Below are 25082 nucleotides of genomic sequence, written 5' to 3'. Positions count from 1 at the left end.
AGCTAATGAATATAGTTTTTTCTCACCCTAACGGGAAGGTACTGATCTAACAATTTTCTGTTCAGTGTGTTCCTCTGACCTAGGAATTTACTAATTTAACTTTGTTCAAATTCCTATGATGGTCCGCTAGGGGGAGTGCTTTTGCAGCCCGACCAGGACGCGTTGGTGATGGCAAATTCATGTGTCACACAGAAAAATAAAATCTTATTTTTAAGACCTTTAGTTTTGCCTTTTTGAAGTTTATCTCATTTTCTTATTAAATTGTGCTTACTACAGGAATGGGTAGTTAATCTTTTTCTCCATTTTTAATGTTTTTCCCTGTTTGATGATGGTGTGCTTCCACCCGGAATTGATGAAATGATTCAAAATAAAAATAAAAGGAGTTTTAAAATTCTACTTTTCTAATAAAAATAGGTCTTGTAACACAATCACTTGTATAAGAAGCCACAGAGGTTTTGTAGTGTATCAGGTAGTGCTGGTAAGAATTCGTTACAGTTGCTGAGAGGGCGGCATCTGGCATTTGTTAACAGTTTAGGCTGCGGAATCTTTCTGCACAATGTACTCCCTTCTTCCCTTCCATGTCGTCACACTGACTTCCCCTTCTCCCCGTGGGAAACAAAATCTACTGGATCCGGAAAAACTGGGGAAATGGTATATTCTTTCTTCTCCTAATTCTGTCATGGGTAGCATTTGCACACACAGGTCGGGTTCCACACACAGCCGGTGGCAGCAGACAGCTCTCCCGCGCATTTCCGTCTCCAGCAGTGACAGCTAGTGTCCTGCTCAGAGATGCCATAGGCAGCTGTTCCACGTGCTTGTGCTATCCACAGCACAGTTCCCACCAGAGATTTTGATAATTAGTAAATGTTTCAAGTTGGTATTACTTTTGAAATTAATAGCTTGTTGATCAACATAATAGATAATAGTAGTGGCTCTCATTGGCAAAACTAGAGATATCCAGGATGTGTGGAACAATTAAATTCCCTCAGAGTAGTTCTCCATGCGTGCATGGAAAGCACATACGAACCTAGTGAGGCTTGTAGCCTGTACCTTTAGGCTTGGGGCCTAAGGCTTGACTCCTAAAGGGTCTTGCTTCCCGCCATCTTGTCTAAAGACTTCTGGTTGCTTGTTGCTGACTGGATTAGGACAGTCTCACCTCTGGAATATTGTCAAGTTTGCCTTACGTGGGCCTTTCATGGAAACTGGTGGGTGAGCTACCAAAAGAGAGAAGTGGGGCTTGACTGACCTCAAGGAATAGGTTGCATGTCTGCTTCTGATAAATGTTTATTAAAATCTGTATATGGAGCAGTTTGATCTGGGCTTGATTTTTTTTTCCCTTTTCTAATTTGTTGCAGAGATTGTAGGAAAATAGCTAACCCCCAACCACCTCAAAAATTTCAGTGCCTGTTAGCTAATTTTAAAAGAATCTCAAAGTTGTGAATTAAAACTATAGCTACCAGTCATTATCACCACCATTTCATTAAACATTTTAACATCAAAATCTCACAAAATGGACTACCAGCAACTTTACACTGACAGTAAACACTGGAAATATTTAAGTATTTAAAACTAATTTCAGGGGCGCCTGGGTGGCTCAGTGGGTTAAGCCGCTGCCTTCGGCTCAGGTCATGATCCCAGGTCCTGGGTTCGAGCCCCGATTCGGGCTTTCTGCTCAGCAGGGAGCCTGCTTCCTCCTCTCTCTCTGCCTGCCTCTCTGCCTACTTGTGATTTCTCTCTGCCAAATAAATAAATAAAATCTTTAAAAAATAATAATAAAAATAAAACTAATTTCAAACGCAGTAACAGGATCGCACCATAACATTTTATTTCGCAGTGTTACACTTCATGCTAATGTTTTACTGATACAGGTGTGTCAGTCGAGATCTTAAGATGTTGGGGTCTCCCAAAATATTAGTTCTAAAAATTTTAGTGACATGCAAAGTGGAGTCCAAATTGCCACTTCTGTCTGGTACTTTTGTTTTTTATCACAGTCATTGTTGTAAACCCATTTTCATCTGGATATGTAAAAAAGGAAGCAACTCTTCTAAGGTGACTTTAGTCCAGAATATTCTGGGTCAGAACAGCAGGCCCGTCTCCAGGCAGGACAAAATTAGCAAGGACAGATTGCGTGACCAGTTCACAAGCACTGCAGTAAAGGTCAGTGGGCGATAGCCGTCTCCAGCCAGGGCTGCAGTCTGAGACCTTAGTCCTGAGTGCCAAACTGAAAGCTCTCTGGGAATCAGCTAAGGGAGGACACAGCTGCAGGAGGGAGACTACCAGTCTATAGACAAGCCATTGGATTAATTGCTATACATGTGCTTAGGCCGTAACACACTACTCACCACTATACCTTGCTCGGGGTTCTGGTTGATCATTAGGTCAGACTGAACAAAGGACTGAAATTTAAAAATAATAATTTTCTGAATGAAGAACCAAAATGTTCTTATAAGTACTGAGTGAAGGAGAGATGTTGTTAGAAGACACGTGGATCCCAAAGACAGTCTTTGAGCTCCATTAAATCTGCCAACATAACCGAGAATCGATGAAAAGGGAAAATAAGTTCCTTATATTGTAAACTCACAGGAATCTGATTTTTCTCCCTAAGTAGGTGAAGAAGACAGTAAAGAATATAATCTGAGATTGCTGATTTCTTTTCCTAGATACACATTTGTTCAGGGGGTAAGGATTTTTTTTTTAAGCACCTTGAACATTCCTTCTCTTTAAATCCAGTTTGGGGTTGGGGGCAGCAGAGTGGGATGGAAGATGTAATCATCTATGATTCAGGAAGTCAGCTTTATAATCACTAGGCTGACCTTGAACAAATCAGTCTCTCTTATCCCTAGTTTCTTCATTTATAATAAGAAATAATAATAAAAAAAAATAATAAAAAACCCCCTCTGACCCTTCACGTGGCATGAAACCAGGGCAAATGTTTCCAGAAAATCAAATATTTCTTCACAGGGCAGTTTTAGTGACCTGAAACAGGTTATGACTAAAACTACTTCCAAACAGTATATTAAAATATCCACCAACTTAGATATTGCAGAATCTTCTTTAAAAGCCAGAACTGAAAAGAATGAAATTTGAGCTATAAAAGGGAAGTAAGAAGGGTATTGGAATCCCAGTCACTAAGAAGCTAAAAGCATCAGGCTAAAAAAGATTTCTGACCTCCGCCTCCCCACCCCAAGTTATCGATCAGGATCATGTGTTCTAACAGCCCCTGCGTATTTTACCTGTAATACTGCTGCTCAGTAGACCGTTTTTTCTTTTTCTTTTTTTTTTTTCTTTACAGTCCTTAGTTCCACCTTTGATCTGCCATTGCTGTCAGTGTTAATAAATATATCTTGTGGTCCAAAATTTTTGTTATCAACAGGTTGGCTTTATTGTTGGCTATCTTAGTATAGAGGTTTTTCTCTTAATGATAACAGAAGACCTAAAGGAAAGGAGGAAAGCATTTGTGCATTTTCTTTGTTTTTGCCATCTCTTCCAGATCCAGATCACTAATTTATTAAGCTAGAAGGCTGGACTGAGTCTGAGGCAACGGACGATTTCACCATGTGCCCATCCCCCTAAAATGCTGACTCTTCTAATAGGCCTCTAAAATGATTCTAGAGTCTTGATTTTTCTCCCTAAAGAGCAGAGAGCTCTTCCTTCAGTTCAGATAGCAGCCAAGGATATCTTAGATATCTGGATTGCTTTTAATCACAGCTGAAAATTTGTAGAATTTAGGGTCTTTTATATTGTTCATAATTTTCAGGTGGTCTCTTCCCATGAACACACAGATCTTAGAGCCCAGAAGCCCTGTTAAGTGCTACAAAGAGGATCTTTCTTCCCCATTTCCAGCCAATAAGATTCCCACACTCTGATTTCCTAATACTGAAGAAGTCGGGCTGGAGTTAGAAGTAATCTAGTCCAAAAGAAATCTGGTCCAGAAACCTGGTTTCTATTAAGTGTTCTTCAGTCATCTTCTATTTAGACCTCAAGCCTGCAAAGTGTGGTTTTCATAACCCCTATTTGCCTGAAAAAAAGGTATTTGTTCCACAGAAACATGAGATGCAAAATTTTATGAGACTTTTCTTACATGCAAGTTCCACTAAAGACTGATTCATTCTCTGTCTACTACTGACTGCATAAAATACAGAAAGCTGTCTGGCACTTTAACTTCCTTCTCAGTAAACCACGAGATAATGTGATTTCAAATCTGAAGAAGAACTAGGCACAAATTAAGTCAATGGCCCAGGGTCTCATAAACTCAGAGGTGGGCCAAAATCTGATAGACCTCTGCTGGTGATAGATCTAGAAGTCGGCCTGGGCCTGCTCACCTCCCACCACAAGGTGGCAGGACTCTCCTTGCCGGAAATCTCCAGGTCGCTGAAAGGACAGGACTTCCATCCACAGGATATACATTATCTTCTTGGGGTTTAAGTAATGGTGTCAGACTATCTGTTTCCAAGGGCTCATAAGCTCCAGCGCATTTTTGAGATGTTAACCAGCAAAATGTTTCCCACTCCAGCTTGGTGGTAGCTTTTCACCAACAACAGTTATTAACCTTCTCGTTTTGCGCCATGCACCAATGGTGTAACTGGAAGGTAATAAACTCAAAGCCCAGGCTTCAGTAAAAGTAAGAGTAGCTGTTATTACATGAATACTGAAGGGCGGGCCACCCTGACAACCACTTTGCATACATTTTATTTTCACTGCAACACTAAGAGACAGGCACTATTCTCATCTCCATTCTGTGGATGAGGATACCAGGGTTACCTACAGCTAGAAAGTGGTGGTTCTGGGGTCTGAACCCAGGCTTGTCTGTCTCCAGACCCAGCTCTCAACCACCATGAATCATAAAGGAAAATTAGTTCATAGGGACGTATTGAGGTCATGTTTCTGTCGTCAGATAAAATAGTTCATTGGTGAGGTAGTCGTGTTCACAGACTTTACTATGTCCTGAAGTGGGGCCCAAATTCTTAACCAAACTACAAAAGCATTCTTGTACCCTCGGTTCAAGCATGTGCTACACGTACCCTTGCTTTAAAATAAAACCAAATCTTACAGGTGTCTGGGTGGCTCAGTGGGTTAAAGCCTCAGCCTTTGGCTCAGGTCATGATCCCAGGGTCCTGGGATCGAGCCCCTCATCGGGCTCTCTGCTCAGCAGGAAGCCTGCCTCGCCCCCTCTCTCTGCCTGCCTCCCTGCCTACTTATGATCTCTGTCTGTCAAATAAATAGATAAAATCTTTAAAAAATAAATAAAAAATAATAAAACCAAATCTTAGATAGTTTCTCTACTTTGGTTCTAGAGACTGTGTTTTATTTGCCGAAATTTAAGTCACTGACCATTTCAAAAAGAATCCAGGTAGGTATGAATACAGTGCTTTTTTAAAAAAGTTAATTTGTTCTCAACATGCCAGTAGGGAACCTTAGTATATTAAAAGTTTTGAGAAGTCCAGGAAATGAACCTTTGTCACTTTGTTTACCCTAGTTTGTTTTTTCCTAAACTGATCTGCCCCAGAGTCTTTCTCCCTCCCCCTCAAAGCCACTGCCTGCCTCATCCCTTACAATCAACAGTCCCTGCGAGACCCTCCAGGAAATACTACCTAGTATGGCAGACACAAAGAACTTACCACTGCTTCTATACACTGTCCTCTGTCACGCCTCAGGGCCTTTGCATATACAGTTCCTTCTTCCTGGAATGGTTTCTCTTCTCCACCTGGATGAACTGTTACTCGTCCTTCAAGAAACAACTCAGATGTAACCCTCTCAGTGAAGTCTTTTTCCAGCTTTCCTAGATTGTCTCTCCTTTCCACTCGCACTGTACTGAGATTTCTACTACAGGACTCTCTCATATTGTCATTATTTCTCATGGTTGCCTTTCCTACTTGATTATTGTCTCAAGAGTAATGACCGTGTTTCATTTATCGTTATTAGTGCCCGCATCTCAACTGCACCTCACACTTAACAGGTGCTCATGAGGTGTTTGTTGAAGGAATGAATGAAGAGGAGGAAAGAGACTCAGAATGTTCAGGGGACCAAAGATCACATGGCTCTTTCACAGCCGAGCTGGTCCTCACACATGAGGTGCCCCTCACTCAGAGTATCCTGCTCTTGTCATTATGCCCAAATAGCAAAGGTGTGACAGTGGGTCAGCCATTCCCCTGCCCATACACCGTGACAATACTGATAAATCAGCTTCACCAAACCCAACCTTTTGGTTAGGAACCTCAAGCATCACTCTAGGACTAAGAGAGTGGGCCCGTGAGATGAAAAATATTTGATCTCCTTGCCCTATTCCACACTATATCCTCCTATCAATCCATATTTGTGGACGTGGCAGAAGGCTGTAGATTGTAGAATTCTTCCCCCGCTTTGCTACAGACAAGGTTCCCCAAACTAGTGCTCTGTCACTTAGCAGCCTCTGTTCCTCTTCGGGGAGGCCCTGAGGTGAGGAGCTATAGGCTCACTTCCCCATCGGCCCCAATGCCCCCATTTGGACAAGCTGCTGCCCCTTGGCACCAGGATGCAAGAGCAGATTTGCCTCCCACCCACTCATACACCAAGGTTTGCCCAAATATTTGCCCCCTAATTTTGTAGGGGCAGTGTTGGAACATTTATTGATAAATGACAGGAAAAGAATAGGAATGCAGTGGCCAGGAAACCAGCTGATACAGCATAAAGTTCATCACAAAAGGCTTGCCCAAGGCTGGTCTGGCCGACACAGCACATGAGCTATTCTCTGCCTTGCTGCACTTCTCTCTGGAGATAATCTCCCCAAATCCTACTTTCCTTGTCTTTCCCTCCCTAGTCCCTCAGCCCAGAAGAGGCTATTCTTTTCTGGTCATATGGCTAAGAGGACAGCAGACCACTAATCGATCAGTGAGCATTCCTTCTTTCCCCTCTTGTGAAGAGAAGAGGATGGCCCTCCCTGCTGCTTCTCTTGGCTTCTACATCTTAAGACCCTTCAAAAGTAATACTGAAATAGCTTTTTGCCATGTGGCTGTCCTAGAAACATTTAAAAATAACAAAAATGAAATTGATGTACCGTAGTCTCATCCTTCCAATATGTCTGGATGACGAGCTCGAGTTGTAAAAGTGGCCAGTATTTATTGACTATTTATTGAGCTAGTATTTATTGACCATGAGCCAGATACTGTGCTAAGTGCGTTATGTAAAATCTCATTTGTTCTTCATTACGTTTCCATATTATACTGTTCTAGTCCTCACTGTAGGAAACTGAGACTTAGGATAACTTGCCTAATGACACATAGAATGGCACATAGAACGACACTTAGAATGGCAGAGCCTAGATTCCAAGACAGGTCCGTCTAATTCTAAAGTCCATGACCTTGGCTGTTATATTCTTGTAACAATTAGAGCCGTCTAGGATTGGAAAGGGCCACTTTGACAGGTAATGAGTGAGTTCCTGATTTGGGGAGGTGTTTAATCAGGTACTGGATTACTGGGGTAATCTCAAAAATCTGCTCTACCAGTATAGCTTGCTCTAATCACACTAGTGATTCTCTATCTGCCAGCATAATGGCTTCTTATTAGTCCTCATTCTCTTACCATCATCATCATCTTCGTCATCACCTCTAATCAGCACATACTCTGTCAGGCCTCTTTCTGAGCAGTTTTACTTACATTAATTTATTTAGTCACATTTTATAGATTTTTATAGATAAGGAAACTGAGAAGTAAAGTGACGTGTCCAGGGTCAGACAACTAATAAATAACAGAGCTGGGATTATGACCCACGCATCTGACTGTAGTCCATTCTCTCAACACTACATTATCTTGTCTCTTAATATTTGACACACATGCCATATACTTTAAAAATTTATCTTTTTTAAGGGCGCACCTGGGTGGCTCAGTCGGTTGGGTTATCTGCCTTCATCTCAGGTCATGATCCCAGGTCCTGGGATCGAGTCCCACATTGGGCTCTCTGGTCAGCAGAAGTCTGCTTCTCCCTCTCCCTCTGCCCTGCTTGTACTTACTCTCAAAGTCAAATAAATAAAATCTCTAAAACATAAAAATTTATCTTTTTTTTTAAAGATTTTATTTATTTATTTGACAGAGACTACAGGTAGGCAGAGAGGCAGGCAGAGAGAGAGGGGGAAGCAGGCCCCCCGCTGAGCAGAGAACCCGATGCGGGGCTCGATTCCAGGACCCTGAGATCATGGCCTGAGCCAAAGGCAGAGTAACTCACTGAGCCACCCATGTGCCCCCAAAATATATCTTTTTATCACAAGTATAATATATATTTGTTGTAAAAAAAAAGTCAAGTAACACAAATATATAATATAGAAGTTGAAAGTTCCCCATAATCTTATCTCCAGAGATAACTACTGTTACCTTTACTAACTACATATTTATATATATTTATGGGTGATACTACATATAATACTCATTAATATGTATTTTTCATGTTTTTACCCCAATAATATATCTGCAATATTTTTCTAAGCTCTACTTCATGTTTTTGAAAGACCATATTATATGATCATAAACATGGATCTCATTATATTGACCATAAACATGTACTAGTGTTCCTACTGGTGGACATTGGAGTTTTTCCTACTGTTTTGCTATCATTGAAAATATCTAGGGGCACCTGGGTGGCTCAGCCAGTTTAGCCTCTGACTCTTGATTTCAGCTCAAGTCATATCTCAGGTTCATGAGATGAAGCCCTGCATTGGGCTCACTGCTCAGCATGGAGTATGCTTGTCCCTCTCTCTCTGCTTGTCCCCACTTTCCCCTAAGCTCTAAATAAATAAATAAATAAACAAAATCTTAAAAGTAAAATCTACAAGGAAGACAGAAGGTCTTCCTTCTGTATGACTCCAAAATAATACTAGTCATGACAATAATTAACATTTCACAGAAGCTCACTATGTGCCAAACATTAAGTAAAGCACTTTAAATAGAGTGCTCTTTTTATTCACATTTTTGAGATTATTTAAAAAAATTTTTTTAAGTAAACTCCATACTCAACATGGGACTCAAACTCACAACGCCCAAACCAAGAGTCATAGGTTCTACCAACTGAGCCAGCCAGGTGCCCCTTCAGTTTTTTTTTTTTTCAGATGAAGAAAGGAAGACACAGGAAGTCTCACTGCAAATGGGAAAGCTCAAATTTGAGTCCTGTTTTGATTCTAAATCACAATGCATATATTATCTCTAAAATAAGTGTAAGTGTTCCCTCCCAAGCCCTTTCATTTCACATATACATATTCCACGGGTTTCTTATCCATTCCCTTCACTTCAGAATCTATCTTCTTGAGCTCCTGGACCATTCAGCCTACCAGACATTGCCAAGTGGATGCACTGTGGGTACCTCAAACTTAACATATCCAGAATCGAAATCATCATCTTCCTCAGACCCTCCAGTCACCCTCCAGGTGATCTCCACTTGTCAGCACTATTTCATTTAGTAGCATTGCCATTCATCCAATGGTCCACACTAGAAACTTGAAAGCCTCCTGTGACTCCTGCCTCCATCACACATCATATATAATTGGTGCTAAGGTCTTGTTAGAACAGATCATAAATTGCTTTTCAATCCTTCCTCCCCAACTTCCTCCTACTATGGCTTTAAATAATTAAGGTTCCCACCACTACCTCCCCCTTGAACTGTTGTATCTGCCTCCTAACTGATCTCCCTATTTCTAAAATCTCCCTAGGACCCATCTCTTCTTCCATTGCTGTTAGAGTTAATGTTGTAGAGCCAATAATTGATGATGTCATATCTTGCTTAAATCCTTCCGACTAACTACTAAATACATTCTAAACTCCTTAGCATGGCACAGAAAACATCACATAATCTGACCCTAATTTATCTTTCCAAACTCATCTCCAGCATGTTCTTACTCATGTACCTTAAACCACAACCACCCTCAGTCACTTGTGTTTCCTCAGAATATCTCCATGCCCCTGCTTTTGTTCACACTACCTAAATGCCCTCCTCTGGCTTCTCTGCTACCTGCTGATATTTTACTATTCTTTGAAGACCCAGCAGCCTGCCCCCAGTGTGCAGCACAGTTTCCACCCATATTTCTGGTCTCCCAATTTATTACTTGTCCTCTTTATTTACATTTCTATTAATGTTTTACTACAGACTAGTCACCTAGTCATGTGTGTCTCTTTTTCTGAAAGGATTCTATCTGAAACATATCAGTATTTTTAGTGCTTAGGAGGAGCTTGATGTGTAAATAATTAAAACTGAAGTACATTTGTGATTTAAGTAAAAGTTTACTCCCAAATCTGAGATGTTCTTTGCCTTTTTAAGACACTAAAATCTTATTGAGCTTGCAACTATCATTTAACCTTAGAATTAACTCCTACTTCAAGGGGCCATGTCTGCTTTCACTTCTTTGCATAGACTTTAAAAGCCAAGAATTTGGGCTCCTGGCAACAAACGTTCAGTGAATGTTGTCATGGGGTTTCCGGAGGAGGTGGGGTAGAAAGCACAAGAGCACATCGGAAAATGAGCAGAGTTCCAGGACATCTGGGATTGATTATTCCAGCAAGACGCTCGAGCAAAGAGAACAATTTTGGTACTGGTTTTTTTTTTACATCTGGACTTTGGCAGCTATTCCTATGGCTTTGCTCAGCAATTGTTGAGGAATGAGATATGGGTTTGTTTCTGTGAAAGAAAAACCTCCCCTGACTCAATTTCTCCTACAGCAGGATCCTTCAAAAGACTTTTCCTCTTTAATGGATTTTCTTGGCAGGTCCTGGTCTCACTGTCATCTACAGAGAGGATCAGTCTCCATGCACCTGAAGAAATTCATACTACCTGGGGTCTGAATTAGATTAGGCCAACCCCTCCTAATTTCTCCTTCTCCTCTGGTTTTTTTCAAACCACAGACAAGAAACAAGGAACAGTGAGAGACTGGAAGGAAGACCTGAGACTACTGAGGAAGTACAGTCACTTCAGCTACTTTGAAGTTTCTCTTGTTAAATACAAGCTGAGTAGAACTTTAGCTCCAGTATTGAGGGAGAAGGGGTCAGGGGAGGCTGTTTTGCAGACACTGACTGAGCACGTACTCTGCCAGGCACCATCCTATGCAAGTCCTACACATTATTTTATCAAAAATTCACAACAACCAGATGTGGTATATCATTATCTGTATTTTAATGATGGAGAAACCAAGGTTCAAGGAGGTTAAGTGATTCCTGCCAGACCACATACTTAGTAAGTGGCAGAGGCAGGTTAAGCTGATAGGGATGAATCCACTAATATATACTCCTTACTCATTTCTTACAAAATAAAATAATAATAGTTGCATGATATACAAAAGCTTCTCACTTAAACAGTCAGACCTATTACCTCCAGCAGCTCAGAAAGATTATCACCATCATCATCATTATTATTATTCCAACATCCACTGAGAATTTAAGACCTGCCAGGACTTGATCTAATTATACTGTATTATATATAAACTTACTCTCAGAAAAGCCACCTTTTGAGCAAGATACTATTATTTTCATAATAAATAAACAGAGGCCGAGAAAGGCTGAATAACTTCACCCAGGTCGGAGAGCTGAGGTTGGGGCACGAGTTTTAAATCCAAACAGTCTGCCTTCAGACAGTAAGCTACATTGCCTACAAAGAGTACATTCCGGTGTTAGAGTTTCAAAATCCCAGCTCTGCCTCTTCCTGGGCAAATACAGTCCTCAGTTGCTCCTCATGTAAAATGCACTTCTGGAGACTTACCTGCTAACCAGGTGTCTCCATATGTATTCTCAAATGCATCAAAGTCAGAATCCCTATTCCGCAGTAAAAAGAAGTACATTTTTGAACTATGATAGATGTGCATTCAAATCTTAATACACTTACCAGCTAGGTGATTTAAACAAGATACTCAAACTTTCTGACTCTGTTTCTATCACCTGAACATGGGAGATAAAACACCTACCTAACAGGATTATTTGAGGGTTATAAACACTATATATATTTTATAATGCCAGGGAATTGGAAAGAGTTCTATATTACACCTATTATTTTGTTATGGGGGCACGTGGGTGGCTCAGTCTTAAGCATCTGACTCTTGATTTCAGCTCAGGTCATGATCTCAGGGTTGTGAGATCAAGCCCCAAGTCAGGCTCTATCCTGGGTGCAGAGCCTGCTTGGGATTCTTTCTCTCTCTCTGCCCCTTCCCCCTCCTAAAAATATATATATACTATACACACACACACACACACACACACACACATATGAACTTCTGAAAGTTCATTTCTCAACTTTATATATTTAAATATTTATATAACTATATATAACTAATTATTTTCTGAAAGGTCATTTCTGAAATGAACTATATATATATACATATAACTCTCTCTCTCTCTCTCTCTCTCTCTCTCTCTCTATATATATATATATATATATAGTAATATATATATAGTTATGGTTCTTGACCAGGAAAATATACTTTCATACCCACTAGCAGGTAGGGGGCAAAGTTCCCATATACTGTCCTCACGTGGGCATTACTAGAGAGGCTAGAGAACCCTCTTCTGGATACTAATAGAGCAGGACACCGTCTTCTGTTGGGCCTAGTTGAAGTGTGGCTCTGACTCATGGGTGGGGATAGGACGGATTGACTGTGTTCTCTCTGCTCATCTTGTCCCTCACCAGTCCAGCCTGGTGAGAAATGTATTCATTGTGAGCCACCTCCAGTGAACTACAGTCAGGGTCCTGACTCTTACTCCATAACAATGCCCCTCCTTATTAGAGGGTGCTAAGAGAAAAGCACACGGCCTTTAGAGCCACACTCGCTTAGGCCCAAACCTCTAAGACTAAGTGAATGCAGGCAAGTTCCTTTGCAGAACATTGGGTTCCCTCCTGTCTGATGAGAGCTATCATACTAGGGGTTTGTGAGGATTAAGTACTTCATGACTATGACCTAGCTCAGTTATAGGTGCTTACACCCAACAAATTTTAATTATCTTCCTTCTTTGAAAAGAATAGTTCAAGGTCAACATTTTTCTGAGATGAACAAAAAGCAATGATATGCCGAAGATAAAGAAGGGGGCAAGTCTACACAAAACACTATTTTATTACTAACTCTGGAGATAATTAAATCTCCCCTGCCAAAAAACTTGCCTTATATCAAAGGACCTAGATTTTGTATGTTCAGCAAGAAAAGAACAAGTTTAATGTATTCATTTACTTTGTATATGTCAATATTGGATCTGTCACAAGTTGTCAACTGAGACACTACCTTGTGGGATTTGGTTCCAATGCTCAGCATTGAAAGAGATATTATAAATACCAAGTATTATTGCAGCAGACCCCCATAACATTGGTTCCTGAGGCACTACTAGAAATCAACTGGTTATCTCCAAAGGATTTAGCCAAATCCATAGTACAAGTTGGCATTTTGCCTTACTAGCTAGAACAACAAAGGTGATTGCCCCTAACTGAATGAATCGGGCCTTGCTACCCACATACCCACACAGATGACCTTGTGGATGACCAGAGCCAGAACTCACCTCTGCAATAGGGTAAGGAGGTCTCTTGTGCCTCTGCTTTTACTGTGCTTACTTCCATATAAGAGGATTTGAATCATCAGACACTGCAGGTAAGTTGAGAAACATAGCAGGTTAAAGAGTATCAGGAGGCAAGCACCTTCATGATAAACCAAACTCAGGAGAGCACTAGTAGAACTGAGATATCACAAGTTTACATTTCAAATTTCTGCACAGCATCTCCTCCTGGTTCTCAACCATGGAGGAAAAGGAGCCTAAATTGAAGGTTGTGCACAATCCCATGCTCTATGTGTATCATTCTACTTCATTGCACCTTCCTCTGCCATATGTGGCTACGGATCACCAAAGGGACAGGGCCAAACCATGGCTGCAGTATGGTTTCCATGAGGATTTTCCAAATAGCTATGACCAAGTGGATGGACATAAATGAAATCTGTGTAGGGTCCTAAATTTGCATTGTATCTTCAAGATGCTGAACATCAGCTAACAAAGAACAGTGGTCCCTGAGAGAGGGCAACAAGTGAGATAAAGCCAACAACTGCCCCCAGATTATTGCTTTGAGAGCATTTCCAGGCCATGATGCAGGGAAAGGAACAAAGTGAGGCTCAGCAGACTCCACAAATTGAGGAGAAGGAGCTGGCAGTCCCAAGAGACTTTCAGAACACAGTAAAAGAGAAGAGACAGCTACATAGAAAAAGATCCAGGAATATCTGCAGTGGGTCCCCCTTAAGTATTCAGCAGAGTCCTGATGAGCACATCCATGTGAGAAAACTGCCAACACTGAGGCAACGATCAGCTGAAGGGGCTGGAGGGAACAGGGCTTGGTGCAGTGCTTTTGTCCAACCAGCCAATCTGGAAAGTCTCATTTTTCACGGGCCTTTGGGTGGTATACTCAGAAGTCTTTTGCCTCAGGAATGGGGGATAATTAGTCCTTGGCTAAATGCTGCTCTAGTCTCATCTACTCAATCTTAAAAAGCAAGACCTAAAAGGACCAAACTATAAATTAACTGACTTCTAGAAAAAGTTCAAAAATACTTACAGGAATACAAAAATATCCAGCACGAATAAGGTCAAATATACAATGTCTGGCATCCAAACAAAGATAGCAAGGCATGTAAAGAAGCAAGAAAGTGTGATTCACATGAGATAGTACAGTGAGAGAAACCTACCAAAATCAACCCCAAACTGATACGGATGTTAGAATTAGCAGAGAAATATATTAAAACTGTTATTGTAACTTTAATCATGTATTAGAAAAATGAAGTGGGGACATGAAAAACATATTTTTTTAAAAGACCCAAATCAGGGGCGCCTGGGTGGCTCAGTGTTTAAGCAGCTACCTTTGGCTCAGGTCATGATCTGAGGGTCCTGCTGGGATTAAGCCCCATGTTGGGCTCCCTGTTCAGTGGGGAGCCTGCTTCTCCCTCTCCTGCTCCCCCTGTTTGCGTTCCTTCTCTCACTGTGTCTTTATTTGTCAAATAAATAAAATAAAATAAAATAAAATAAAATAAAATAAAATAAAATAAAATAAATATAAAAGACTCTGGTCCAGGCATGGGCACAACAAAAAAGTTTCTGTATGATGTTCTCCCTTAGAACATCTAAGAAAGTGAATTTTCAGTTTACTTAAAAAATAAAAAGGAATAGAGAAGGAAGGAAAAAAAGAAAGAAAAAAAGGGAAGGAGGCAAAGAGAAGCCAGAGGGAGGGGAGGGGCATGAAAATAAACACACACACACACACACACACACACACACACACACACACACACACACACATCACTCCTCACATTGTGCTTAGGGGTCTGGGAGAAAATGTAAAAGGCAGCCAGAATTCACCTTCCTTAACAGCTGAATCGCCTTTCTGAGCTGTCCTTTGGCAAAGCAGATCCTGCCCATGTTGTAAAAAGTTTCGGCCACCTTTTCACTACAGTCACCATAGCTGATGACCTGAGACTTCAGTGCAGCCTTTAGCAGTCTATAAGCCTCCTGGGGAGTTAAAGAAAAGAGTTTTATAATCATCCTGGCAATTCTGAAGGAGTATGCCAATTCTAGTCCTCCACTCCATGGAGGAGGCATTCTACGCCACACTGATGTGATTCATCAGGATCAGGCTGTTGTGACTGTGACCCATGTGTTTCTGTGAATAATTAACATTCTGAGCTTACATTTAATAATAACAGTTAATTCATGCATGACGATTATATTTGTTTTACAGATGAAGGAATGGACACAAATAAAATCTAAGGCCTGGCTCAAGATTGCACTGTCTCTTGTTGAGTTACCTGTTCAGATTTACCTGTTTTTCCCCATTCTGGACAAGCCATTTGCAGAATTCTTCAATAGCTGTCAGTGTTTCATAATCTGTTGGGCCCAATGTTGCTTGATAGGCATTGATACTCTTTATAAAATATATCTCAACAGCATCTGCCAAAAAAGGAGAACATTGAAGGCAGGCCGCTAGCCTTTACAAGGAGGTAATGCAGCTTTGGCTCAATTAGACATTTCATATTTAAAGTCATTGCCTGTTTTCATTCCAGGTCTCATAAAGACCCTCGAAAAGTCTGAGATATAATTTGATGGTATCAGTTGATGTAATTTTATTCTGTTGATGAAGGGTATGGATTTTTCTGTAGGAAAAGAAAGCTATGTCTGAATAGCCTTATCCTAAAACCCCAAATAACTACCATATTAAACTCCCAAGGCAATGAATGACTATATATTTAGCTAAATCAAACTCTGATAGAGAGTATTGTTTACTCGGATTCCTGCTAAGGGTGTGTGTGTGTGTGTGTTTTTGCTTCAAAAGTATTTTAAATAGAGTTGTTATGGTTTAAAAATTTGCTTTTAATGTTGTCTTTTATTCCAAATATAACAGATGTTTATGTAATCAGTCTAGAAAATACAATAGAAGCAAAAAGAAAATGACAATCATCTCCATGCACACTACTCAGAAGCAGGCACTGTTAACATTTTTTGCCACTGTATTAAGATATAATTGGCATACCACACATTCAACCATTGTAAGTACACAGTCTGATGCTGTTTTAGTAAATTTATAGTTACATAATCATGATCAAAATCCAGTTTTAAAAGATACCCATCACTCCCAAAATGTCTCTTCCTGGCTGGTTGCAAGTAACGTCTGCTCTCATCTGTCTGGCAATCACTGATCTTTGTTCTATCTCTGTTCTTGCCTCTTCTGGAAATTTCATATATTTGGATTCATACAACATGTAGTCTTTTGTGATTCTTTCATGCATCATCCTGTTTTTGAGGTTCATCTATGTTCTGGCGTGAATTAGTACTTTATTCCTCCTTCTGCTGAGTAGATACACATTTTGTTTACCATTCACAAGTTGATAAATATTTGTGGTTGTGTATATACTCTATTATCCACATATCAGTTCCAGTTCTCTTTGTTCTTTTCTGTGGATTTGAGTTAACATGTGCTCCCATTTTCTTTCGGCCTAAGGGCTTCCTTTAGTATTTATTTTAGGCCAAGACTGCTACCAACAAATCTTGTTTATCAGGAAATACTGATCTCACCTTCATTTTCTTTTCTTTTTGTAAAGTATTATTGAGGCAATCTCTACACCCATGTGGGGCTCAAACTCACAACCCCAAGATCAAGAGTCACATGCTCTTCCGACTGAGCCAGTCAGTGAGACAGAGTGACTGAGTCAGCCAGCCAGTCTGTCTCACCTTCATTTTCAAAGGGCAGTTTTTCCCGAATATACAATTCTTAGTTGAATTTTATTCCAATATTTTGAATGTTTTTTCCATTACTTTCTAGCCTCCATTATTCTGAGGGAAAATCAGCCATTAATCATATCACTGTTTCCCTGAACAGAGCTGTTTTTCCACTGCTGCTTTCAAGATTTTCTTTTTGTCATTCAGCAGTTTGACTATGTGCTAGTTGTGATTCTCTTTGTGCTTATCTTACTTGGCATTGAGAATTCTGGATCTGTAGATAACAAACCCGGGAAGCTGGGGGTCATTATTTCTTCAGATAATTTGCTGCCTCATTCTGCCTTCTGAGGCTCCTATTACATGTCTGCTGATACACCAGGCGTTGTCCCACACATCTCTTATGCTTTGTTCATTTTTCTAAATCAATACTTTTTTTCTCTGCTCTTTGGAGATCATCTCTAGTGCCGTATCTTTGAGCTATCTCATTCTCTCCTCTGCCATCTCAAATCTGATGTTGAGACCATTTAATGAATTTTCATTCAGTTGCTGTATATTACAACTCTAGAATTTCCATTTGGTTGTTTTTTTCCTAAATAGTTTATATTTCTCTGTTGAGACTTCCTATTTTCATTATATTTTCTTTTAAATTTTTGGACAGTTTCCTTTAATCCTTTGAAGATATTTTATAGCTGCTCTTAAGTCTTTGCTAAATCCAACATGTAGCCCACTCAGAGTCAAGACATACTATTCTTTTTCTGGGTGTAAGCCATGGGTTGTTTTCTTTGTATGCTTCTCCTTTGTTGAAAACTGTACATTTTAGACATTATGTAGTAGCAACTACAGATTCTGATATATTTTTGTGAGTTTTTTTGTTTGGTTTGGTTTTAATGAATTGCCTAGACTTAACTATAGTCTACCTCCTCCTATGGTGTCTGAATGTTAATGTCTTTGCTCAGATGTTTGATTTCTTTAAAATAGACTTTATTTTTAAAGGCAGTTTTGCATTCACAGAAAAACTGAGTGGCAGGTACAGTGATTTCCCATATGTCCTTGCCCAGATACAGATAGCTGCCAAAACAATTTCTGGGTGTGTCTTTGAAGGGGTTTCTGGAAGAGATGAACAACTATGTACAACTATGTACTATGTACAACTATGTACAACTATGATACAACTATTTATCAGTATTGAGTAAAGATCTGTCCTCACCAAGTTGAAAAAAGGGGGGGGGGACAAAGGAAGGTGAATTTTCTTCTTCAGCTGGAAACTCATCTTCTCCTGTCTTCAAATATTGAAGCTCCTGCTTCTTAGGCCTTTGGACTCTGAGACTTACCAGTGTTCCCTTTACTCCTATTGGTTATATTTCTCTGGAGAACCCTGACTAATACAGATTTTGATACCAGGAGCAAGCTCAAAAACAAAGACATTTGTTTGCCAAAGCCATGGCTGAGTACCCAATCAGCCAGCAGCAGACAGCAACACTGAGCCCCAGTTTTGGCACCATTACCTAAGGTAATTAGCCAGCTACCTGGTAGCAAGCTGATTACACTGAACCATTTTCTTCATGGTCCTTAAGTAGAAGAGATATCTACTCTGGATATAAATTTGCTTTCCCTGTATGCAATGCTTCTACCAAAACTACCATTCGTAACCCACAAATGCCTCACCCACCATCATGGTATTTTCCACACAGCATTGCTTTGGATCAAGGAACTCACTTCAGGAATGAAGGCTTCTTTGGTCATCCCACCAAAGTAAAAAATCATTACCAGGTGAGGTGGTTGTTAAAGCAGAGAGAACACAGGATAGGTAGTACAAAAAGGTAGTTACAGCAGTTACAACCAGATGACCACTTAGAGAACTGAGGACTGTAACTGTTATGTTTCCTCATTTTGTTATAAATATGCTTGTGTGTACATATGCCCATTTAAGCAAATATCTTATTTTTCTTCTTTTATTTCCTTTTCATGTAACAGAAGACATAGTGATATTATATCACTATTTAAGTATTGTTCATTTTAATCATAGTTTTCAAGTTATGGAATATCAGAAGAGTAAACATCATTGAAGGACTTTATCTCTTCTGGGAAAGGGTAACTAGTACATATCCAGTAGTACCGAGGGTAGTTATACCATATTAGACAAAATTATATCTCTATTTGAAGATTAAGTATGTTTGAGGAGATGCTTGTAAGGATCAAGCTGACAAGGAGTGGACTTGTCATGTTTCATTTTGTGTAAACTTGACCGTGCTAAGGGATCCCCAAATAGCTGATAAAACATTATTTCTGGAGTGCATCTGGGAGGGTGTCTCCAAGAGAAATCAGCATCTGAATCCATAGACTGAGTAAAGAAGATCTGCCCTCACCAGTGTGAGTGGCCATCATTCTATCCATTGAGGGTTCAAACAGAATTTAAAAAGAAACAAAAAAAGGTAGAAGGGTGAAGTCTCTCTCCCTAATCTTGAGCTGGGATGCCTATCTCCTGCCTTTCGACATCACATCCTTGTTTTAAATTCCCAGTCTGATCATTCAAATATCCCTACTATATCTGAGTCTGGTTCTGATGCTTGCTGTGTCTCTTCAAACTGTGTGCTTTTAGGTTTGTTTCTTTTTTGTTTTGGGATGTGTCAGGGTCACCTCCCTGACTCAGTTAGTAGAGCATGTGACTCTTGATCTTGGGGTCATGAGTTCAATCCCCACATTTAAATAAACTTAAATTTTTTTTTAAGATTTTATTTATTTTTTTGACAGAGAGAGATCACAAGTAGGCAGAAAGGCAGGCAGAGAGAGAGGAGGAAGCAGGCTCCCTGCTGAGCAGAGAGCCCAATGATGCGGGGCTCGATGATGCGGGGCTCGATCCCAGGACCCTGAGATCATGACCTGAGCTAAAGGCAGAGACTTTAACCCACTGAGCCACCCAGGCACCGCTAAACTTAAAAATTTTTAAGATCAATCAAGCTGTATGTCTTTTTCTTGCCTATTGCACTGGCTAGGACATCCAGTATTATGTTAACTAAAAGAAATGAGAATGAACATCCTTGCCTTGTTCCTGACCTTATGAGCAAAAAACTCACTCTTTCACCGGTAAGCATGATGATAGCTGTAGGTTTTTTGCACATGCCTTTTATCAGATTGAGAAAGTTCCCCTTCCATCATGAAAGGATGTTGCATTTTGTCACATGCTTCTTCTGCATCAGCTGATAAGATTATGTGCTTTTCATCTTTGGACTGTTAAAATGGTAGAGTACATTCATTCAGGTTTAAATACTGAACCAGCCTGATATTCTCAAGAAAAAAGCTCCCCTTGATCATGGTATATTATTCTTTTTTATACGTTGCTATATATTTTCTTGAGGATTTTTTGCATTTATGTGCATGAAGGTATTGCCTTACAGTTGTGTTTTCATTTTTTCTTGTAGTGTCTTTACCCAGTTTTGGTATTAGGGTACTGTTAGCCTCATTAAATGAGCTGGGAAATGTTCCCTCCTCTTTAATTTTCTGGAAAAGATTCTGTAGGATGGATGTTAATTCTTCTTTAAATGTTAAGTAGAATTACCCAGTGACATCATATGGACATTGATATTTCTTTCTCAGAAAGTTAACGACAAATTCTTTTTTTTATTAAGGGCCTATTTGAGTTTTCTGTTCATCTTGGATTATGTTGTTTGTTTTCATTTTATTTGTGGTATTTTGTGACAGACAGAAGTTTTAGATCTTTTTATAATTAAAGCTACCAACCTCTTTTCTAGTATAACTTCGTGTGCTCAGACAGTTCTTTTCTAGTTTTTAGTTTTAGAAATTTTGATTCCAGTATTGTGTTTCCTTCTGGATAATTTACTTTTTCAGTTTTGATGTTAAAATGGGACCCATTTGGAATTTAGTGAATGATAGGAGGTGAAGATCCAAATCTTCTTTAAAGTTAAAAATTAGTATACAAGAAAATAATAAGGCGGCCTTAGAATCTCCCAACTCCAGAAGCATAAAATTTTCTTATTGGAACAAAATTTTTACTCATCAATGTTTACTCAATATTCAAATAGAGATTAATGTGTTTTAACCACAAAGACTATTTTTAAAAAATTCAAACATATAGATGAAGTACAAATACTGTTAGTATACACGAGAAAATTTTTTAAAGAAGGAAGATGATTAGCTAGAAAACACAGAATCAGAAAGTCTTCAATGAACATTTATGTTAAAGAAAAGAATAACGAAAATATCAAATAACTTCTGAAAATTGAACAAAATTGTTTAATGGCATGGGGAAATATAAGAATAGAAAAAAGTAGGATGAAAAACTTTTCCTATAATTGTTTCTTTTTCATACACAACTGGAAAATAATGTACACCTAAATGGATTCCTTTGATAAGCAGAGAAAATCAACATTTTTAAATGTTCTTCACATATTCTTCAGAAATCCCAAATTCCTCCTGATGGGCCACTGAATCCATTAGCATCATTAATCTGACCCAGTCATCTCATCTGAGCAGGGCTGCAGTCCTTCCTCACCAGTTCTTTTGTGTCTTTCCCAAAGCTACTAACTTTCCACAGGATGACCTTGCCTGAGAAAGGACTACTGCCAATGGGTAAATTCATGCCTTAGTTTTCCTCCAGAACCCCCAGTACCTCACTTTTGAATATAGGTCATGAAAATTCTAGCTGCTACAAATATTCTCTCTTGTCAGCCAGAGGAAAAGAGTCAAGGAGGTTGAGAATGGAGGAGGAGGGGAGAAGGAGCCCATGTTTTTGTCTTTTATCACTGGATTTCCTCATCAACCGATATGCCACAGGTCACATTCATAGCATGTATGATCTCTCTACTCTTTATGCAGGTGAATTCTGCTGAGATTCTAAGGGAATAAAGGAAATAGAAATCAGATGATTTTATTGGTTTTGATGTTCCAACTAATTTGTGGAGATATTGTGCCTAAATCCATGTGTAAATGATTTCATACAAAATGCATCCAGTCTAATTTTTCCACTACAGTCATGAATAGCTGATTATAGCCTGTCAATATTGATAGATAGACCATTGCCAGTGTGCTTCCCTCCCAAGGGAAATGATGATAACTGCAAACTACCCCCTCCACCTACCCCTGTGTTGGGCCTCTCCAGACATGGCGTGAGCCTTGGCTAGTAACGCGCTTGCCTCTGCAGTTTGGGGGCTGGCTTCAGTGAACAAAGAAACACAGATAGAATAGGCCTGGAATAGAGAAAATCATGATCAAGTAAGTACCCAAACAACAGTGTTTTACTGAGGATTTTCTAATAGCTCTCATGAAATTGCTAGTTGAGAGCTGCATGTACCCAATCATGGAGTTACAAGAGAGATGAGTTTGAATCCCAGCTACTTCCTCACTGTAAGCTGTGAGTCTTGAACAAGTAACTTCACCTTCACACGTAGAAGAAATATACAGCTTCCATCAACTAGGGTTTGGAAAAGATTAAATGAGATAGCACATGCAAAGCGCTGGGCGTACATAGTACCATCACATGGTAAGTCCTCGATAAACATTAGCTATTATTATTTCTTATTAAGTTTCATAGCAAAATTACAATCACAACTTTAGCTCAGCCTCTCAAAGGCTCGTTATCAAAGGAAGTGCAGGGGAGTTGAACATGGATCAGAAAGCCATCCTGCCTGGGTTCCTATCACACTTCAGCCACTTATGACATCGGGCAAGTTACTAATGTCTTCAAATATAAAATAGGAATTTCGGAAATGACTCTTGCAAAAAGTTGCAGAAAAGATTAAATGAATTAATATATGTGAAGTGTTTAGAATACCCCCTGGAATGTCATAAGCATGAGAGAAGTGGCGATTTCATTACTATCATCATTCATAGTAAAACGGAAGGAGAAAGATGAGAGAAACCATCTGGTCCGCTTCCACCAGCAAGACAAAAACCACCCAAGCTTCACAGTTCACAGGGTGAACACCACAAGGTATTTCAGGAGCTCCAGCGATTATCAGACAACACTATGGAGCTAAGACAGTTCAGAGCGGTTAAGAGTATAGGCTCTGAGGGCTCAGATTTCCTAAGTTCAAATCCCTACTCTCCTACTTGTTAGCCACACAACTTCAGCTGAATTAGCTATGACTCTTTCTGCTTCAGTTTCCTCACCCGTAAAAAAGATAAAAATAATAATAGTGCCTCCACAGCACGGGGTTACTGCATGGACTAAACAGCTATATCCTCAAGTGCACATAGTAAAGGCATTCCATAGGTGTTAACTATTATTTTTCGCTGGGAAACACTGATTATACATTGTTTTGTCTATTCTGATCTGACCAATGCTTACAGAGCTGCATTCCCTAACATTTCTCCAGTGTATGATACTAGTAACTTTGGATTGTGGGATTACCTGCAATGCCTTTGCTACAATGTCAGCCTGTTTTCATATATTCCATTGAATTGTATTGGATGTGTTCTATGATACAGAAAATCAGATATTTTGATCCACTTTTGACTTTGGGAGATACCTGAAGCCACAGGCCAGATTCTCATTTGAGGAGAGAAAAGGTGAGTTCAACAAGCAGTTTCAAGGCAAGTTTCAAGTACATGATAGGTAAAAATGCCTTACACTGTTTTCATTATAATATATTCAACATTCCTTCCGGTTCTGTTTTGTTTTCCCCTGGGCATTTGCCAAATTAGTGACCTCCAAGTGAAAAACCTTTTTGTCAGTTTAAGTTTAGACTTGTTGATACAAACAGCTAGACTAGCCTAGAGGACAAATGACACCATTACACCAAAATATCACGATTTTTTTCATTTAAAAAAAAGCCCTTTGTGTTTGCTAGACTTAAGTTTGGTTGACCCTATGGCTTTTTTCCCTGGAGCAGACTCACTTGGTTACCTATTCCTAGTACCCACAGAATTGAGGGGAGGCTTGGGATGGGAAATCTGGTCTCAGATCGGGTCAAAGAGCAGATACACCCAACCTTGAGTCAATGTTCTCTGACCCTGTTGTTTAAGGTTGAGGAAGGGCTCTTGTGGATCCGGCAGGAAATCCATCCCACCCCCTTGTTCTTCTGAGAAGCCCAAGCTTCCCTGGCCCTGAGATTAGGGCCTGGGGCCAAACACAGCCTCTAGGTTGGGGGTCCAGCCAACTTACTAACCTGCTGCAAGTACTGGATGGCCCGATCATGATTCCTCCTCAGCTGCTCAATCTGAGCGATTTCCTCATATAGACTGACCAGATCCAATGTCCTATCACCCTCAGCAGCAATAACATTGCCAATTGCCTTTTCAAAGTATGCCAGAGCGAGGTTCAATCTGTGGATGGCCAAGGAGGCCCTATAAGAGGGACAAAGATCAAAGTCAGAATGTTATCCAGACACAAAAGGAACTGATTCTAAGAACAAAACAATTTGGCCTTCATAGGCCAATCATATCAGTGGCTAGCTAAAAATCCAGTCTTGCAGAAACAAACTCCTATTAACCTGCATTTCACCAACCAGATTCCACTGACTACCATTCGCTTCCATTCATATAGCATGCTGTAGTCTAATTTTATAAAAAAAACAAATGGAAAAAAATGGCTTCCAGCAATTCACAAAGGTGGGATAATTTACTCATAAACACAGATTTTCTAGAATCAAAATAAAATTTTATTACTTCTGGCTCCCTCTCTTTCAAACCAATGCAAAATTAATGCTTTGTCTTGTTTGATTTAGTTTAGTCCTCCTCAGTTAAAAATGAGAAAGGAAAGAGAAAACAACATAAATATCCCTTCCAAAAGGTAGTGGTTAAATAAATTATGACATGTGATACAATAAAATACTTCAGACTTTAAAAATCATGCCTCTTTTTTAGACTAAGTAATATGGGCAAAAATTAAGCGTGCTAAGTTTAAAAAAAAGTGATATGACTATACTAGAAATTGACCTTGATACATCTTTCTA

The 25082-nt window shown here is 39.7% G+C and overlaps 1 protein-coding gene across 3 annotated transcripts in view; it reads right to left on the bottom strand.

Annotated features, from left to right (window-relative positions):
* Positions 1-1819: 1819 nt before the first annotated feature.
* TTC23L (tetratricopeptide repeat domain 23 like) overlaps positions 1820-25082 on the bottom strand; it is a 46211-nt gene continuing 22948 nt past the window's right edge. Inside the window, exons 7-13 of one of the 3 annotated variants that reach the window (XM_047728913.1) lie at positions 24297-24474; positions 22268-22376; positions 15779-15906; positions 15319-15468; positions 13486-13568; positions 5619-5725; positions 1820-3433 (exon numbers count right to left, since the gene is read on the bottom strand). In XM_047728913.1, the coding sequence (XP_047584869.1) occupies positions 5644-5725; positions 13486-13568; positions 15319-15468; positions 15779-15906; positions 22268-22376; positions 24297-24474 (730 nt within the window). In that variant the 3' untranslated portion in view covers positions 1820-3433; positions 5619-5643. The remainder of the gene's footprint in view (positions 3434-5618; positions 5726-13485; positions 13569-15318; positions 15469-15778; positions 15907-22267; positions 22377-24296; positions 24475-25082) is intronic. The other 2 variants (XM_047728912.1, XM_047728914.1) reach the window with 2 other exon arrangements.

This window comes from Lutra lutra, chromosome 5 (genome assembly GCF_902655055.1).
Source record: "Lutra lutra chromosome 5, mLutLut1.2, whole genome shotgun sequence".
Lineage (NCBI taxonomy): Eukaryota > Metazoa > Chordata > Mammalia > Carnivora > Mustelidae > Lutra > Lutra lutra.
This window is presented reverse-complemented; position numbering and strand designations above follow the sequence as displayed.